The 19,574-nt window shown below is 38.6% G+C and overlaps 1 protein-coding gene across 1 annotated transcript in view; it reads right to left on the bottom strand.

Annotated features, from left to right (window-relative positions):
- The window catches only part of grin3ba (glutamate receptor, ionotropic, N-methyl-D-aspartate 3Ba), a 43,687-nt gene extending 24,403 nt beyond the window's left edge, over positions 1–19,284 (bottom strand). The window contains exon 1 of the mRNA XM_056240929.1: positions 18,611–19,284. Coding sequence (XP_056096904.1) covers positions 18,611–19,063 — 453 coding nt within the window. The 5' untranslated portion in view covers positions 19,064–19,284. The remainder of the gene's footprint in view (positions 1–18,610) is intronic.
- Positions 19,285–19,574: the final 290 nt, after the last annotated feature.

Below are 19,574 nucleotides of genomic sequence, written 5' to 3'. Positions count from 1 at the left end.
AGCTTGTGTGGTACCTAATTTTGAAATTATTTCATAGCTTCTGCATTTAATTATGAAAAAAGAGAGACGATTCAGCAATACCACTGCATAACGATGATTTGCAAAACCACATATTTTTCATAAATGACTAGTCAGTAGGTTGTCTGTCACTATTTACTCATCTTCATGTCGATCTAAACCTGTATGACTTTCTTTCTTCTGCATTTTGAAGAATGTTGTTAACCAAACAGCTTTGGTGATTATTGACTTCCATTGGACAAAAAAAAAAAAAAAAAAAAAAAAACACCTTGAGACATTGCTCAAAATATCTCCTTTTATGTTCCACATTATATGATGGCAGAATTAAAATTTTTTGGGTGATACACCTCTTTAAGAAAGGGTGTATTATCTGCTTTTGGGTCATTTCCACCACATGGGTTAACAGTGCAATTGACACAGGGTAATAATCCTGAGCTGCCTGTGACATGAAAAGGCAGAAGAAACCCCCCAAAAAAATCTGTATGATAGACATTCTGTATGATAGATATTTGCCCTGGTAAAATATCTATCATACAGAATAAAAGGCACATTTTGAATGGTATTAATAGTGAAAGAAGTTTTAAAGAACCAGATGGTCTTTGACAACTAGCAGCATGCAGGGACTAACGGGTCCATGCTAACCAGCCCAATCTCCATACCTTGGGTCTTGCCTACAGACAGAAATCAGGTGTCTAAACCAAAACTATTTTTAACTTGACATGCCACATCAAAAACACAACATTCACGGTGCAAAATGTGATGCAACAGCCTAAGATTTCTGTCTGCAACTCTGCATGTGTACACAGAACAACATGTAAAAATAGTGGAGACTGCACAGCACGGTAAATGCTACTCAAAATGCCAGATATTCAAGAAATAATTAGGTTAAATATCTATAACCTTTAATTCCACAAAAACACCAGTCAACACAAAAATGGTGAGTTGGAATTCTGCAAAACAGTAGAACATTGGTCACATCAGGCGATATGAACCCTCCATAGTAATTGTCTTGACATTTAAAGGTGGACTTGTTACAAGAAGCAGTGTTTTAATACCGTGCTTCAAAGTGAATGAATTCAAAGACCATCTTTCCGAGGCATGATGTTTGAAATGCTAACGTCATGCTAAAATTCCCCCCAAAAAGAAAAAAGCTCTAGACCTTGTCAACCTAACAAATTCAGAAATTGGTTTGTGGGCGACTAGTCAACCATCCTGACTCATCCCTACACTGTAATCAACTTTGGTTCCACAGCGCTGTGCCAAAGTGCATTAAAGTCGTAAAGAAAACTGCTTATCTAGATGTAAAATTCTGCCACACAATGTTTTGAGGAGAGAAATATGATGGCAGCGAGAAATGCAAGGAAAGGTACATCAATACTGCTTGTTCTCTATTAAGAGTGACAGTATCTTAATTAAGAAAGACCACTGTTGGAACCGCTAAAGATTTACTAAGGTATGAATAATTTCAAAACACTTACACAGTCTTGAGAAGAAAAAAAATGCTTAATTACCGAATGAAGACGAGGCTCTCTTTATGGTTCTGACTGACATCTGAAGTGGATCGTGTGGGGATAAAGAAGTGATTTATGCAATGTATCATTATACATACAAATTGTTTGGGGTATTATGACCTGAGGAATGATTCATGCTCATGTATCTAGACTATTTATGTAAATCAGTCTAAAAAAAAGGATTTAGCATTATTAAGAATGGGTGAGCAACTTGTATGCGATGAAGATAGTAGCTATCATGCTTCATAAAGTGTTCATGTGGCTTAAAAGTGATGCTTAAATAGGCTCAGTTTGCCATACTGAGTGGCGTCCCCTCTGTGTTTAGTTAGCCACATCATTAGGCATAAGCGTGTCTTAGCAAATGTGTGACATCCCAAGTCTCAAACTGTACCCGAGGCTCACTTCAGCAGTAGATAAGCGGACAGATGGCAGCTCTTCATAATCTCTGCATTATCATCAAAGTGCTTCATGTCTTGTTTTACATTTTTGATCTGCTATGATAATTAAAAACATGAAGGAAAATAATAACTTCTTATGCACAGTGTCCACTACTAAAACTAATCTTTAACCCATCAGGGTATGATGTAATATCCAAGCCAACATGGATGATGACCTTTGACCCTCACCCATAATTCTGCCCTCGCTATACGTCTTCGGCTCCATCCGAATATGCATACTCCCCTACTATACCCTACTATATAGTTGGTGAAAAAACATTATGTGAAGAGTACGTCCGAATTCAGAGTAGTCATAAAGCAGTAAGGAAAAAAGCACTTGGATGACCTACTATTTCCAGCGAGATTCTGAAGTGTGCATCCAATGGAAACCTTATTAACCTTATCCATGAGGCCACGGGAGAGGAATTGTAGATGCAGTGAAGCGATGCAACTGACGCTGGTAGACCACATGTCAATGATAATGACAAATGTAGCATTTCCAGATTACATTCATACTAAACACATTCATACATCTACTTTTTTTACGGTCAGGAAGTACTTATTAAAAAGAAGTACTTAGAGAGTATGCAATTTCGGACACAGACTTTGTGTTTTTTATTTATGACATCATATATTCAACATGGCCGATGGTGGTGAAGCACAAAGTACCACTACAATATCTACTATTGTTCATTGGAAATTTAAATGAGAATATCCTTTCAGCTCTACTGTGACCATTTATATGGTGACTATTTAAAATGAAATAGATCTAGAAAGATCTAATAAAATAAAAAAAGATCTTAGAAATTATTTATTTATGCTATATAAAGCATAGAAAAATAAATAGATTTAATAATACATTAATAATTTATGCATCATAAGGTTAATCGATTGCTTTAGGGATTAGGCATGATTAGGGGCAATCAACTGAATGGTAGAAGTATTATGTGTCAAAGGCTATGACTAAAACAGCACTTTAATTTTCTTATCTTAACTGTGCATATGTGGCACAGGAATCAAAACTTTATATAGTGTAATGATGAAAGGGAAACATAAGCTAAGAAACCCAAAGCTCAGCTCTTTTAGCAGCTGCCAGTGTGAGCATTTTGCCACAAACTGATTGTTTTTTCTCTCCAAGGGAGGAAAGTGTTTTTTGTTTGTTTGTTACTGCTGCTTGTTACAATTTTTTTTTGCGTATATCACTACATCACTGTCTGTGTGCACAGCTGCGCACAGTTTGCATCTGAAGTATAATGGTATTTCTGTGTTATTAAATGTAAGCTGCCTAGACTCTGACCTGTTATTAGTCTTGATAACATTTCCAAATCTTGTTTGCTCCACAGTGACCCTAATATGACACTGCAAAAATGTCCCATTCCGTGAGTGAAAGGAAAGCCCATAAATGTATAACTCCATAGGATAGAAAACAACAATGTAATGAGGCTTTGAAATCAAAATATTTTTTTTTACACTTTATAATAGGAGCGATCACTCACATTAGGCCTGGTGAATAGTGCAAGGCGCACTCCCACTGGGCGATAAAGTAATATTTGAAAATGAAAGCCATTTGGGGAAATGTGAGTTTATGAATTAGGTGATTTACCAAATGATCCTGTCCAAATTCACCAGAACAGAATCTTAGACATCCAGCAGCACATGGCAAAGCAATGAGTCCTCGGTGAATGTGCGAAAGCTGTATAGACAGCAAAACACTAAGTTTAACCAATACTTTGGACATTAGTTTGACGTACTGGCTACAAAGGCTGGCAAAATATGTGTGGTTCCTGCTTGGGAATTAGAAATATCATTTTATATATTCCAACAGTGAACTTTAAAATGTTTTAGGGATAAACTTTAGCAGCGGCTTTTCGTGCAAAGAAAGTTACAGGTAATTGCGAAGACAGTCGTCGAGCCGAGGAGCTATGATTTAGTGCTGTGCTTAAGGCCATAATGTTGACAAAGCAGGATTGCACACTCAGTAACTCTCAAAAGTCCTCACAAGGTTTGGTCACAGCTGCATTTAAGGAAGTATGTTATGCTGCATCACTGCGCCAAACAGTCAAATATTAAAGCAGCACTAGGTTACTTTTCAACCTTCAACATAATATATTTCCAAGTCTCTTGTGATGGTACATCGACTTACAATATGTTGAATGACACGTCTGCCATAGCCTGACGGGGTCTGTAGCGTTTTTAATCGTACTTTTAAACTTCGGGTTTCGGGTAGTAACGGCGAACAAAGAGAACTACAAAATTCGACTGCTTTACGGCATATACGTCACTTCCACCACCACCCCCACTTCCTTAAAATCGGACGTGCGAGCCAAATGTAATAGTCATGGCCGAAGCAGCACAGAAAAACAAGAAAGCAAAGGTTTTATCGGAGCAAAGCAAAAAGAGAAAAAGAGAAAGTGATCGCGTTAAAGGCAGAACGAGGATCAACAATGGGCCAGCATTTTCTTGCTGGCGTGAGCTGAAGGAGGAGGAGGGGTGCCCGACCGATGCGAACTTGGCAAAAAAACAAAAAAACAAAACAAATGAAAGCCTGTGTCTAAACGGCGTGCACAAGTTTGGTAGGGGCTACATTCTTACAAGTAAATATATAAGATGTACAAAATCATATTTTAGGATACCTAACATGTCTGTGATATTTGTTTATTTGTCTTGACTCAAGCTATAATGCAAATCGATTTGTAAAATTTGCAGATTCATTTATGGTAGCTTGATATTATAATATTGACGATATATGGTTATTATCAACCACTCAAACATTGCATTGAAGTATCATATAGATTCAGTAAAACGGTAACCAATAGACTAGGCTACTATAATGACGCTGGCTTGTAAACGTGATCATCGCGATCATTTGTCGTTAGAAAAAAAATAAAACCCATGAAATTATATTCATATGACATGCTGAAATATATGCCACTGTACCTGGGATGAAGACATTTCACACGCGACGCAAGCAGAACACCTGCATGTGACCTCCTCCTACAGTGTTCAGGGCTATCGTGGTTGTCAACAAATGCACGTGCATGTAGGATGACAGAGTTTACGACAGTAGTAGAGGTCTAGACTAGAGGACAATACTGTTTCCCAACTGTAGGGGGGCCCCACCCCGAGAGCACCTGAATTCTTAACTTTTAATAAAATAAATAATGATTTTATAACGGTAAGTTGTCATGTCATTTTTTAATTTTCATGATTTTCTAACGTTATTAGGGCAGTTAATACAATTAAATTGTAGGCAGACATCGAACTATTGACATTATACCAATATCACATTTTTTAGCCGACCTGACATGTCAACATCATCAGAAAGATCATACAGAACTGACAGAATCAACCTTTCTAATCTCTCCGCCATTTTTGTTCTACCCGCTTCCGACGCTTTTCACTGTATAGTATAACATAGACAGTAAAAGAAATGGACACAGCGACCCCATAGATTTCAACGGAGAAAGTTGAAGCCCATTAGAAGCACTCACTTCCTGAATGCCAAGCATACTGCGCAGGCTCAAACTGAGCTTGACGACGTTGATGTGACGTGAGCGACCGTTCTGACCTTCTAGTATCTGTGCCGGTACAAATCTGAATTGAAATCTAAAACAAATCTGTTGTTGAAATATTTTGTCCCGTTGCTTTTATGAACTCTCTATCTATGGGCTTCTCCCTTGACTTTATGCCTCCATGTCCACCGGATTGCCTCATAGACAGTAAAAGATTGCCTATGAGCTTCTCCTTCTGTCTATACGGTAATTTCTCTACTGTGCAACAGAGAGTCCCGTGGTTATGACACAATCGTTACCCTATTTTTACAAAAAACGGCTTGTATGGGGCCATAACGTAAGATACAAAGTAATGGAGCCTTTTATCCATTCTCCTGTTTGTTTCTTAAGACATAAATAATGGACAAATGGAGTCTTTGGACGCCTCAGATGTAAAGTTATTCACTGTCAAAGTGACGCCAAAATGAATGGGAGTCAATGGGATGCTAACAGAAGGTGATAGTCAGCTACAATGGCGGCTCCCAAGCGAAGCTTCAGCGATAAAGGACTCTGGCAAGAGGGGCATAAAGGAGGATCTTCAACCATTAACACAATGGGTTAGTCTGACTATTCGACAGCGATATTTGGACAAACGGAAACTGACATGTTAGACTGCACAGACTACAATGTTTACACTTTTTAGGGCTACTTAGTTGTGTCTGCACAATTAACAATAAATGTTTAACTTTGTTTTTTTTTTATAAATACACACATAGGCATAAATTGTGCACCGTTACACCCCTAAAGGCTCGTACACACCGGGACGAATATCGGCGCGCGTTATTCGGCAGTGTTTTTCAACGTGTTTTTTGTGTTCACACCCAAGCGATTTTCGCTGACGATGAGCCGAGTGAACATGCAAATTCATTCCCTGACATTAGATGGCGCCCATTTGCTCTGCAATACCACTCCATAACATTCTCTTTTATCAAGATTTTTGTAGTCGCTGTCGCGTTTGTCATATAGTTCTTTATGTTCCGACACCAACGAGACCAGCAGCTCTACATTCATCTTGCCTTGCATCTTCCCCGTCTTATTTCTTCCCGGCAGTGTAGACGCATCTTGGCGTATATCTTCTTCGCCGTTATGTATGTGTGCTCGGCAAGACCGTTTTGTGTTTGAGTGCCCCCAAGTTGTGTTTTACTGTAACTTCAGAAGCTCCAGACACGTGAGCAAAAGAGCCAATCTCATTGGTCGGATAGTTTTTGACGCGGCGCGTCAAACTAAAAAAACGAACCCGAGGCGTTTTTAAAAAAATGACGCTTTTACGTGTGGCGTTTTTCGTGTCGGTGTGCACACTCACATTGGCGCCCTTTGTTTAGTCACGAGGCGTTAAACGTCGGCGAATATCGCGCGCGAAATTCGTCCCGGTGTGAACAGGCCTTAACACTGACTCCATCGTATAAACAATCAGACCAGACTGGAAAATCATATTTATGGGTCCTTGGCATGAAAAAGGTTGAAAAGTTCACTGTTCACTGACTCGCTCTCACTTAAGAGCTAGTCATGAAATGAATGTACATTACTTCAGTACAGAAGACACAGTCAGGGTTTGAAATCAACACCCGCCAAATGCGGGTAAAAATCAACTGTGGCGTGTAACGCTGTCAAATCACTAGCCAATTTGGCGGGTTACTTATTATGTTTACTCACTTTGCTGGGGAAGTTCATGTAAGCCAAATCTGTGCAGATTTAACGCAAATACTCAACTCGTGAGTCATCATGATATTAAATACAGCGTATTGCGCAGAATCTGACTATATCTGGCTTACTTCAACATGCACGTCACTACGCAACAAATAACGGCATGCTTGTTCATTTGCATTGAAGCAATAGCGAAGATTAAAAAGCATTTGGTTAACAGAAAAGACATTGTTATTTTCCAACATCCAACATTTTTTTGATGTTCTTTTTACTGTATTGATCTGTCAACCTAAAATACATTTTTGGTGATGAGGATGAAAGAGGGAGGAGATGGCTGGATGACAAGATTTTATTTAAATAAAAAAATAAGAAAGAAATGTATTAAATCCAAATTTTATAATATATATATGTGTTAGCGCGTGTGCGTGTGCTGTGACGTAGTTAATCTGGTTTATTTCTTTTTTCTTTTGGCTAGTAGATGTTCTGATTGGCCGGTAACAAAAATTTAGTAGCCAAATTAGCCGGTGAGTGAAAAAGTTAATTTCAAACCCTGGACACAGTACAAAGATAACTCTAGCTCTACCGCTACCTGCCTTTAGTCCCAAATGATAAACCTTCTCTGGAATTCATTGCCTTCAGCCTCAGAGCAATATATCCATCAAACCACCTATATCCTAGAAAACCACTATCTTTTTGCTGAATTTTAGATCATCTTCATATTCAGACATCCTGCTCCAGAGTTTTATACACTTCCCAAAGCCATCAACTAGTGGCCTTCATCTCGCCTCAGCCTGATAAATTTCTACCCACCAACAGTTTTTTGGCATCCAGACCTCCTGGGAGGATTCAGGCCTGCCGTGTTCAGACATTGATTGAAAAATGTTATTCTTTCTGAGCAGAGACCATGTAAATGTCAACCAAAACTTGAAAAAGGATGACTGATCCAAGCATGAAATCATCATTATCTGCAAAGCACAGACCGATAGTCTTTGGATTAGGGAAATTCAGTGATGACAAAAGAGAGGTACTGCTGCTCTTTCCAAAACTGAGGAGTTGTAACATGAGCTTAAAAGCAGCCAATCTAAAGCAGCGGTTTTAATATTGAAAGGCACTCATAGAAGAAACAATATTTTGTTAAATCTTCTCAGTTTGTCACAGGGCATTATAATTATAATTTTATTTTCATCCATTTGTATAAAGTCAGTTTATATCTTTTATATCATAGTTTCTAAGTGACACCATCAACTTACATGTAGCAACATTTCATAGGTCAGGCTTAAAAGGGTTACTTAAAGCATTAATTTACCCTTGAGTTAATTAAAATTTTATCAAATATTAATGGATAATTAATCATAAATGGATTAATGTCATTAATTCTGGAACACATTACACGTCATGCATCATATGTCAGGATCTTTTCTGAAGACCACAGTGCAGCACGCTTACCGCCAGGCTGGCTTTGAATCAGATAGCGTGTTTGAGTGAAGATATTTTTGCATTAAGCCTGAAAAGATTATTCTTTACTTGTGATGTCCTTTGCACGTTTCAAACGCTATCAGTCAACATTCTGAGAGCAGCTTTGCATACGAAGCGTCTAGATGAGGCCGGCCGAGCGGGCTGCATATGCCAGGCTGTATAGAGAGAGGATTTCAGTGCATTTCAGGCTGACTGTGGATGGCAGCTCTTGCTGCCTACTGCTTTCCTTGCTAATTGAGCAAATCGCAGCGTACGCCTCGCGGAAGTAATGCTAATGAACTTCTTAGCGATCCGAAAGTTTAACACGGCTCTGTACATTTATGTACATCACAGTTAAAAGGTTTTTTGAACAGAGAAGAATTCAGGAATCAGAGCGAAATGTTGGTTTGAACAAATCGCTTCCATGCATACTTTATGTGGAGATTTACTGTAACTGAGGAGACCATTTGTTATTGCCTTTTAGCTCTCTTATTTTGGTAGAGGTGTCAGAGGCCTTTTGGCATCTATTCTGTGTCCGTTTCTATCTGGGGATGAGGTCTCCTCTGGCCATCAGTGCACTAATAGCATTCAAACTCTTGTTACAATTTAACAGAAAACTTAAAGGGTTAGTTCACCCAAAAATTAAAATTCTGTCAGTAATTACTCACCCTCATGTTGTTCCAACCCCGTAAGACTTTCGTTCATCTTCAGAACACAAATTAAGATATTTTTGATTAAATCTGAGAGCTGGATCACTCCTCCATAGGCTTCTGGGATTGAAACTGACCGGCCCAAAAGTTATGAAAGACATTGTTAAAATAGTCCGAGTGACTACAGTGGCTCATTCTTAAGTTTATCAAGCGACGAGAATACTTTTTGTGCGCAAAAAAATAATAAAAAAATAATGACTTTATTCAACTAATCATTTCCTTCCCTGTGGGCCATGATATTTCACGTAGTGAAACTACGCAAAGCTTCTAGGTTGTAAGTGCGACCCCTAGTGTCAGTCATCGACACCACATCGAAGTGACTGACTTTAAGGGAATTTAAGTTGTTAATCACTGAAAAACTTATTCCGGGATACTCTGTGAAGCCAATGAGCATCTTATATCACTGGAACTTTGTCACAAAGCCTCCATTGATTTGGATTACATTGCACAAATAAAATTGTATGATCATTTTATGTTGCGTTTTTTGTGTATTTTTTTTTTTTTTAGTCACAGCATATTAATAAAATGCTTTTTTTTTTGTCACACGACAAACAAAATAAATTCTTGTTTAATATTATGTAATTCTTTGAAATTAGTTTGCACCAGAAGTCTCACTGAAACTAATGAAATGTCATAATTTAAATTAAGTAAACAAGTCAACTGCATTAAATAAATGAGACTTAAAACATGGTATCATTTATCATAAATGCAACTGAATCAGCTGATTAATTCCATGCATTCAGTATTAAATTAGAGTTCGTAAACATTTGCACATCTGTAAAGTTGCTGCTGTTTTGTAGATAATTTATGTTTTAGATTATGTCAATACATCAACATGGTACATTTCACTGTTTATGCAAAAGTAAGTAAATGTACGTGTGGTAGAACCACACTTTATGTAAAATACACATGAATACTCGTGAGATCATGTTGGATTATCCTATTAGATATATCATACATGTATATACCGTATAGGGCTGCACAATAACGGTTAAACTGATAATAACGATTATTTTGCTCAAATTATAATCACTATTATTCTCATTTGAGAAATTACAGAGAAAGAGAAGACACGGAAAAGTTTATATAGTATAATTATCGAATGGGATTATGTAATAAAGGTAGTTTCACATTTCGTGTTTTCTTACAGCCCACTTCACCTAATAGGCCTGTGGCACATATACAATTTAACCTAACCCTAACTATGATAGCTTTATTACACTTTCAATCAATATTCATGGTTTTGGTGAGCGCTTTGTAATTTGTTGTATGGCTGTATGACTTTGAGCTGCTGCCAGCGGGACATTAAACAGGAAGTGTCTGTCCGAGCTCACAACAATTTGTGCAGGAAAATGCAAAGTTTCTCGTGGGAACGCAAAAAGATTTTTTTCTCCCATCCTAAATTTTTTCCACCACCACGTCCCTTTAAAACACCCGAAATGTATGCTTTTAAGAAAAAAGCTCTTTTTTCAGAATAAATAGCAGGCCAATATCACAATGGGAATTTTTAAATAATCAAGAGAAGGAAAAGTTAGTTATCACGATTAAAATATGACTAATCGTGCATCCTTAGTGTATAGTTGGGCTGTTATAATACTATTATCTATAACCCTCGTGCAGACCCCAGTTTAAAAAAAGTTAGGTGTGAAAGAAAAATCCACCTCTGATCACAACAGATCATCTCACATAAATATAAAACCAATATGCAATGTCTTGTCTAATTTGCCAAATGACGCTAAGAGTAAAACCCAATACAGAAAAAGGACAAACCTGAAAAGAAAAATAAGACATTATGTAGCCTAAGTTACTTTTCCTTACTATCTACGAGCTATTCAAAAATAGCTTGATGGATTTCCAGTGGAATAAAATATGATGTCTAGCGAATGAAGAGTTAAAGACTGTGATACATGTTTGGCACAAAACTAAATCTATTTCTAACTGTAAAAGGACATTTCTTCAGCAATAGTTTTACCTGTCAATGCTTTGAATTATCCACACAGGGCATCTAAACACTCATTAAATAATGATCAGTGAATGATTCATTTAGCAAACGATGTTCCAGTGTTTCATTATGCCTGTGGATTCAAAGGTGAAGCTGTAAATAAACACGGGCAGTTGACGCCTGCTCCCTTTAGTCCTTTGTGTCATCTATATGAGGGGAAAATAATGTTATAGGATATGTCAAGGCAATGCAGGTCATGTTTTCCGATTCCCTTGAAATGGAAAAAAAAGGGGGGAAAAAAGATGAAAGTTAACAAGAATTCTGATAGCCAAGCAATGTGCATTTAGGGGGCTGGACAACCTTGCAAGAAGGTGCAGGGAGGCACAAAAGGTAATTCAGCACAATGTCTGCAATCATCAGCAACACACAGCCAACAGTAAGTGAGTCTGACAGAGCTGAATAAACACTTCCACACGGCTGTCTCTGTGTATCCCCAGTTAACACTGAAAGTATCTTTAGAGACAAGCTCCATATTGCACTGCAACTGCAAAAACATTCAAAGCTAGAGGACGACCCAGCTTCAGGCACTTTACAAGACTGGGGAAGTTATCCAACTGAGGGTGGAAATTAATGAATCTGTAGGTTAAAGATTCAAAGCAAAACTGTGGCTGTTATTGTTTTTCTTTCACTGGTTCTCAACTGGCATTAAAAACAATAAAAGCTTGAACAAGTGTTATGAATCTTAAAATTGCTCATAAAACAAGTTGAACTAAAAATGCTGTTGTTGTTTTAAAGAATATTCTGGGTTCAATACAAGTTAATCTCAACCATCAGCACTAGTGCTATAATGTGGATTAATTGCCTTAAAAAAATAACGTTTTGCTTCTTTAAACAAATAAAAAATATGGGTTACAGTGAGAAACTTGATTGAGGCCAACCCATAAACATTAAAAATGTTTCAATAGTGTAGTAGCCATAATATGTCAACATTATATGCGTTAACATGATTTTGGTGTGACAAAAACTTTCACTAAACTAACCTTTTTTTTTCTTCCAGATATGTTTATTGGTTTTAAGTTAAGTCTTAACAGCAGAGATTATTATTACTACCCATTTCTGTTCTGATATAACTTCTGTTCAAGTTATATCAAATTTTACTTTGTTGCCATGAAAATGTAATGCCTATTCTTAAAACAACCATACAAATAACAAGAACAACTTTACCGCTCAAATAATACAGATTTAACAGGAAAAAAACATTATAACATTATAAATAAAACATTATATATATACATCCATTTTTTTAAAGGGACAAGTCAAAATCATTTTTAGTGGTAGACATCATAACACAAATGCTGTTGATTGAGCTTAACTTGTTAACTTGTTAACTTGAGCTCTACACCCGGAATTCCTTTAAAGCCCGGGACACACCAAGCCAACGTCAAAGAACTAGCAGCGACGAAAGCCGACTGTGTTGTCGCCCCTCGTCGGCTGCGTCTCATCCAAAAAGCTGCGCTTGAACACACCAAAAGCATTAAAGGAGACTGTTAACTAGCATGTGCGTTCTGCACCTGCGTGTAAGTCAATATCTGTCTTTATCAGCAGGTCAGTCTATTATCATCATTCAAAAAGGGCAACCGAAACTAGGACTGCAGATATACAATCCGTAAATAAAGCAGCGCTTGCTTACCATTTTGAATATCAATCACGCTGATCTCTTTCTTCATTCCGACTAGAGCTAATAGTGAGGAACACACTGAAACAACTAAGCCAACCAATGATCAAAAACTAACCAACGGCAGACCGTTGGCTTGGTGTGTCCCAGCCTAAAGTGCAGGGGTGTGTTTTATAAACCGATGCAAGTAATAAAAAAAGGCCAAATCTCTCCCACAGAAAGTGAAAATCCTCACTTACAGCTTAACTGAAGCAGAGGCATTTTTGTGCAGATGGGCAGGAGACTGCTCTGATCAGAAGTGCAAGCATAGTTATTAATAAGCATGATAGCAGAGCTCCGTTTGCGTGCTTCATGCATGATGGGAATGGTTGTCACATCTTCAGCCTTGTTATCCAGCCCAAGTCTGTCTTTTTTCTATCCCTTCAGAAAAGGGAAAGATAATTGAAACAGTCACGAGAGAGTTGGGTGAAAGAGATAAGACAAAACTAATGGAAATAAAAAGGAGGAGACGAGATGGAAAATGACTTGCAGAGAGACTTTGACACACAGAAAGGGAACTTTGCATCAAAAGTACCCATAGTGCTAAACTGTAATACCCGCTTATGCAAATCTCTCCCCTATTCAGAATAGATGCCGTTTGCAGGTTCCCATGCCAAAACGAACAGACGCTGCTGTTTCTCTCTGTGTGTTTTCTTAACCGGCTCTGTCATCAAAGCAATCATCAGAGAGGCTATGAGATTGCAGATTGAGATATAGACCCTAACCAGAGCCAAGCTAAAGAGTGAATCCTTCAAAGGAAAATTGATTTAAAATGTCTGTTAACTGATAAAAAGATCAACAGACTGTTCATTGTGTTGCTATGAGCAGTAGAGTACGCTATGATTAGGACAATGAAAACAGCAACAATATTCATTCCATGAAAAAACAAGAATTAGCCACTCTGGAGAGGTATCTTTGGCATTCGATGCAGCCTGGTCAGCGCTGTGCCCACCGTAATGCTGCCAACAGCCAAAATAAAGACAATGAATCATTTCTGTCATGAGATCTGAACGCCAGTGAGATTTGTTCAGTGAGACACCGTATTCAGAAGTGGGTGAAAACTCAATCACACTATATTGAGAGATCAGGCACCACTTCAAAGCTCACCTCGGGCAGAGAGAGGGTTGAATTTTCAAAGACACATTTTAGAGTGGAAATAAGTTATAAGGTCGGGGTAGTGTCATATGTACCTCAGGGTGCAATCGTGCCACTTATTGGAAACAGACCTTCAGATTCAATTAAACTCTCATATTCTTTGCAGGCACATCAAAATGGATAAAAAAAAAAAAAGTTTTTAAGAAGAGGGCTCCAACCCAGAGCATTCAAAAAACATCCCTCAGCTTACTTGCTCAATTAGTTTTGATGGGTCAGAGCATTCTCGGCTTACAGTATATGGGCATTAACCTAAATCCAGGCGGTATTAAACCACATACGCGGCGGCTGTGTATTAAATCGTATGAATGTGCTTGGGTGCTGTAACATTAAGTGCCTGGCAACACTGAGCCATCTCGTCCCCATGAGCGCAGCTTGCAGAATTCTTCCTCACCTGGCTGATGCACCACGTTCTTCCCGCATCCTTACTGTCACAGACCTCAGCGGCCCATCTGTGCTTATCTCAACCCTGGACATGTGGGAGATTACAGACCATCTCCTCCAGGTATTTCACACTTTATTTACACCCTCTGCCTCCATAATGGAGCGATCCAGGCTGCAGACAATCACAGCAGCAATGCACCGATGATCGGCATTGTACCGGCTGGGAATAGGTGGTGACTTGTGTGCATGTGTGCATGGCATTGTCTCAACAGAAGGAGTGTAGACCACCTCTATGACTAATAAGTACTTGCTCTCCAGGTGCTTTTGGAAATATGTATTTTGTGCAGTGCACAAAAATGGGTAATGTTGTAAGGTTTACTTCAGCTATACATTTTACACACTACACTGCGCATGCAAATAACAGACAAGAAGGTTTTGTGCTCATTTTCCTTAAAATTCCATTTTAACACAATATGGCACTCCATTTTACAATGCGAGTTCTGATAATGCATCTACTGTTGCATCTATTTCTTTGACTAAGGGGCCCGTTCACACAGAATGTGTTTTTGCATTCCACTGTGAAGTTTTTCCATTGTTTTTCTATGTAAACATGTGCTAGACAGGTGTGTTTGACCATTGTGCTCCTGTCTCTTGCAGCGTCTTGCACATGACACTGCGTTCTAAAAATGTGGTGCTCAAGATAAAAAAGGTCAACTTTTACACTGCCCTTCATCTCGCTTGTCAAAAAACACTGATCAAAACATTGATTTATACGGTAACAAAACAAGCGACTCTCTTAATGGGCGAGTAATTGAATTATTCGCTTAACTGCTTCATTCAGGAATGAAACAAGTGACTGGCTACATCCGAAATCGCATACTTCCCTACTATATACAAGCGAAAAACAGTATGTGACAAAAGAGGTATTTACAAATTCACATTGTAAAATAGTAGGCAAAAAAAACCCCGGATGACCTCCTTCTTCTGGCGAGAATCTGAAGTGTGCAGTCGATGGACACTTTACTATCCCATGAGGCCACAGAAGAGGATTTATGAATGGCGGTAAAGAGACGCAACTGACGCTGGTAGGTTACATGATCATTTGTTTATTTATTTGATAAACAAATTATCATGTGACCTACCAGCGTCAGTTGCGTCTCTTCACCACCATTCATAAATCCTCTTCTGTGGCTTCATGTAGTATAAATGAGGTAGAATGTAGTATGTTCGGATTACATTTATACTACACACATTCATACTATAGAACATACTTTCTTAGCGGTCGTGAAGTAATTACTTATTCGAAATAAGTACCTACTGTACTCAAGAGTATATGTGATTTCGGACGCAGCTAATGTATTTTTGAGCAAGTCATTGAATCGTTCACTCAAGTCATTTGTTTACAACACTGATTCATTCGGTAGTGCCACTACTGTCTGGTGCTCTGAGACACACAACAACAGATTCTGCTGTGGCTTCTTTTCACACTATTTTCACTAGCGGAGCAAAAATACACAGCTGACAATGTTGTGTCTAAAATGGATATGTAAGTTACTTTTAACATGATCTTTTTTTATTGAACTGTTGTACAAATATTGTGCTGTCTAAATATTCTGTAATCTGATGACCGTTATCATGGTCCTCTAACTTAGTGGTTCTCAACCCTGGTTTGATAGGAAGACATTCAAAATGTGCACTGTTGAGAACCACTGCTGTGGTTTCAATTTTCCAAAGGTTACTATTTTCAGTGATTACTGCAAGACTGCAATGGCAAAAGGTCATGCTATAAAATAATGAGGAGGGAATCTTCAAGATAACTGTAGCTTTTTCACAAATTAATGTCTTCATTTAGGTGTACGTGAATAAGGTCATTCTGAGTCCACTGTGAATGTTACGGCCTGGATTTAACTCAAAATCAACATTTGGACAGTCTCGACGGCTCTCTTGAATTAAGGATTCATTAAGCCTAATAACCTTCCAGTGGTTGTCCACTGGTAAGCTAACAAAGAGTCATAATTGAGAAAGGCCTTTGGATTAGAATGTGATTTCATTCAAAGGGACAAAATTAGTTTTGCATGTGCTAATCTTCCTTTTGTGCTTAGGAATATTTGCTATAGAAGGGAGACAAGTTAATGAGCACTCAAGCGTAGATGAGCAGAAGAATTTTCCAGAACGAAACAGGCCCGGCATATTTGGTCAGCAAACAAAATAATTTAAGACACACTAAGAATATGGTAATCTACCCTGCGTTTGATTTGCTGTGGGGGCGAATACAGTCACGGGAATGAAAGAAACTATTTCATTTGAATCAATCAAATTGCAAATTCAGGCTAGTGCTCGGTAAAAGACACCAGTGGATGGCTATTTCGTTCTAGAGAGCCAAAAGGGGAAGATATTCAGCAAGGATAGAAAATTACTTTTGAAAAGTGTTCAGACAGCATAATATCCTAGGGGTGGTGTCCTAAAATATATGAACATCCTTGTCCCCATACTGGCCAGGGAAATTTATAGGATTAGATCTATATTTTAATTTGTTAAAGTAATTTGGAAAGTTAACGACTTCACAGTGATGGCATGAGCCAAGCCTTGCTCTGTCAAGAAAAAGATGGGCACTAATGATTTCACACTTCCTGAGGGCTGTGTCAAAATGGAGCAATCACAAACATTTTGCTAATAATTTTCATTAATCACAGAAATGACCTTGTTTATGATTTCGCTCTGGCTAAGAATAACACAATATATGAAGCAGCTTTTATGAGCAGCCAGGTTGTAAATGTACAAGACACAAAAGCCTTTTGACTGACACTTTATAAGATGTAGGATAAATCATGCTGTTATGAATGAGCATCTTAAAAGATGAGTCTCACTGCTGACCCACTGTTCACGCCTCTTTATGCAAAATCAGGGGTGCCTTTGTTCCTTTGTGTCCATATGCTGGCAGAATTTGACGGGAGGAAAATCTTTTGAGGTTTCCCTGCCAGGAGAAACCGCTGCAACTGGGTGCACCGCTGGAGACAGAAACAACTGGTGCGACTGTCATCCGCTCTGGTTGCTGCTTAGAATACTAACGAGAGTCAGCACGCCTCAACCCTGAGCCCTAAACAGTGTTAGGATTGTTCCACTGGAATACATCAGGATCTCTATGTCCGGCCCCTGGACAAAAGCACCTAAAATACATGCCACAGCTCTAACTCTTAAATATTTTTTAACTGACTCTTTCTATGTTTTTTTTTCAGCATGTAAACTCTGTTTGAGAATAGAGTTCTCTACCCACCACCCTCCTTAGGTGACAGTAGAAGTTGTACAACTGTGTGTAACAATAGAGGGATTAGGATAACAACAACAAAAACTGGCTAATAATATAATTTGTGGTCAAATGAAGGAATTTCACATGACAGAACTGGAATCATCTGGTATCTGTCAGCAGGTTTTCTTCCATCTTCATCTACTTTCCACAAGCATTGCACAAAATGTGCCAAATGTATGTCTGTACTGTCCCAACTGTGAGAGTGACAAACACAAATAGTACATGCTTTTATGCATTTCTATATTTGTTTCCAATTCTATTTGCTGTTTATATGTTAACCATTTTTAATCGAAAATTTTAAAAGGAAATGGTTTGGGTTAATTTGAAGCAATAAATTCGATTCTTAAATGCACAAAATTTAAAAACCTACCCCGATGACTACAGCACTCTTTGTATTTGGATTAATTCACACAGTTTAAGGAGACATTGTAGATTTCTAACTATATGACATGTTTCAGATTAATTTTGGAACATTATATCAAAGTTTGACAGTGAAAAAACAAAACAAAAAAGAGTCGCGGAAACAAAACATTTCGCGGTTCTCACGCGCTTTTGGATTATGTTGGTTTTGTCTCAATAACAACGAGTGAGTTATAACAGGGAGAATAAATAATCAAACAATCAGAAAACAACCGAAATTGGAAAAATGCACATTCGAGACCGAAAACAAGTCCGACTTACACAAGTCAGACAGACGCCAATACATCGGAACAGTTTGGCCACATCTTCCTCAAAATCTAAGTAGCGCTTTGGATAAAAGTAAAGAAAATGAGTTTGCTGCTCACCTGTGTCTTAAGAGGTTCACCCTTTTCAATGATGCTGATGAAAGGTATTTCCAAAAACGAGGACATGAACTCCACTTGTATGAGCTCCTCGTGACTCTGAGGGAACGCAAGCACAGCCGAGACTCCCTGAACAACGATATCCTGACACACGCACCTGAACATTGACTCCGGGTCTCCATTTAGCGGTTCTCGGGACAGTACTTCCAAGCTCAAATTGTACGGCAAGAAGTTGTTCCCACTTTGTCGGAGGTGGACCAGGGCGCGGTTGAGGGCTCCCTGTATCCTGGACTGCTGGCGGGTCGGCAGGAGCGCACCCAAGCGCACTGTGTGCCCAATGCGTGCCAGGATGTGACAGGGCTGGGGATGCAGATGACAAGGGTAAATAAACATCTGGAGAGCAACCTGGAGCCCGACATGAAGGTATGCCAAGAATCTGAAGAGCACTAAATTCATCCTGCTCCTTTCGCAACTGGATTGAGGTTTCGTCACAAGATGGCATCGCTCTATTCTTGTCCAATGTTCTTGTCCTTAATGGTTTTACGAGTACGCGGATGCAGCCTCGGTTAAAATGCAAGTAGTGCAACCATTCCGTCTACTCCAAGTGTTGAAGGCGAGGAGGTGGTGTGCGCGCCGTTGAGGGAGGAGGAGGTGCTGTGCCACAGGAGATCTTCAGCATCACCCGAGCTCGAAAGGGAGATCATTTGTGGCCACGCCAGGTTTGCTAGAAGATCAAATTATGACGAATTAAGCTTCCCCAAAGGTCACTTATGCAACATTATTAAAATGTCTTCAAATCTTAACTTCATGGAAAAGTAAAGGGGGACTCAGTAATGTTTGCTTTTTAAAAAACTGATTCACATAATGATATGAACAGCCTTTTGTTTTTAAATATAATTAAAATTACATTTAAAGTGCACTTTTTCCAGAATTTTAGATTTTATTGTACATGGAGAGGGTCGCCCCC

The sequence above is a fragment of the Rhinichthys klamathensis genome, unplaced genomic scaffold (assembly GCF_029890125.1).
Source record: "Rhinichthys klamathensis goyatoka isolate OS25496 unplaced genomic scaffold, OSU_Roscu_1.1 h1tg000624l_1, whole genome shotgun sequence".
NCBI lineage: Eukaryota > Metazoa > Chordata > Actinopteri > Cypriniformes > Leuciscidae > Rhinichthys > Rhinichthys klamathensis.
Note: the sequence above shows the minus strand (reverse complement) of the source record. Positions and strands in the feature narration are given on the sequence as shown.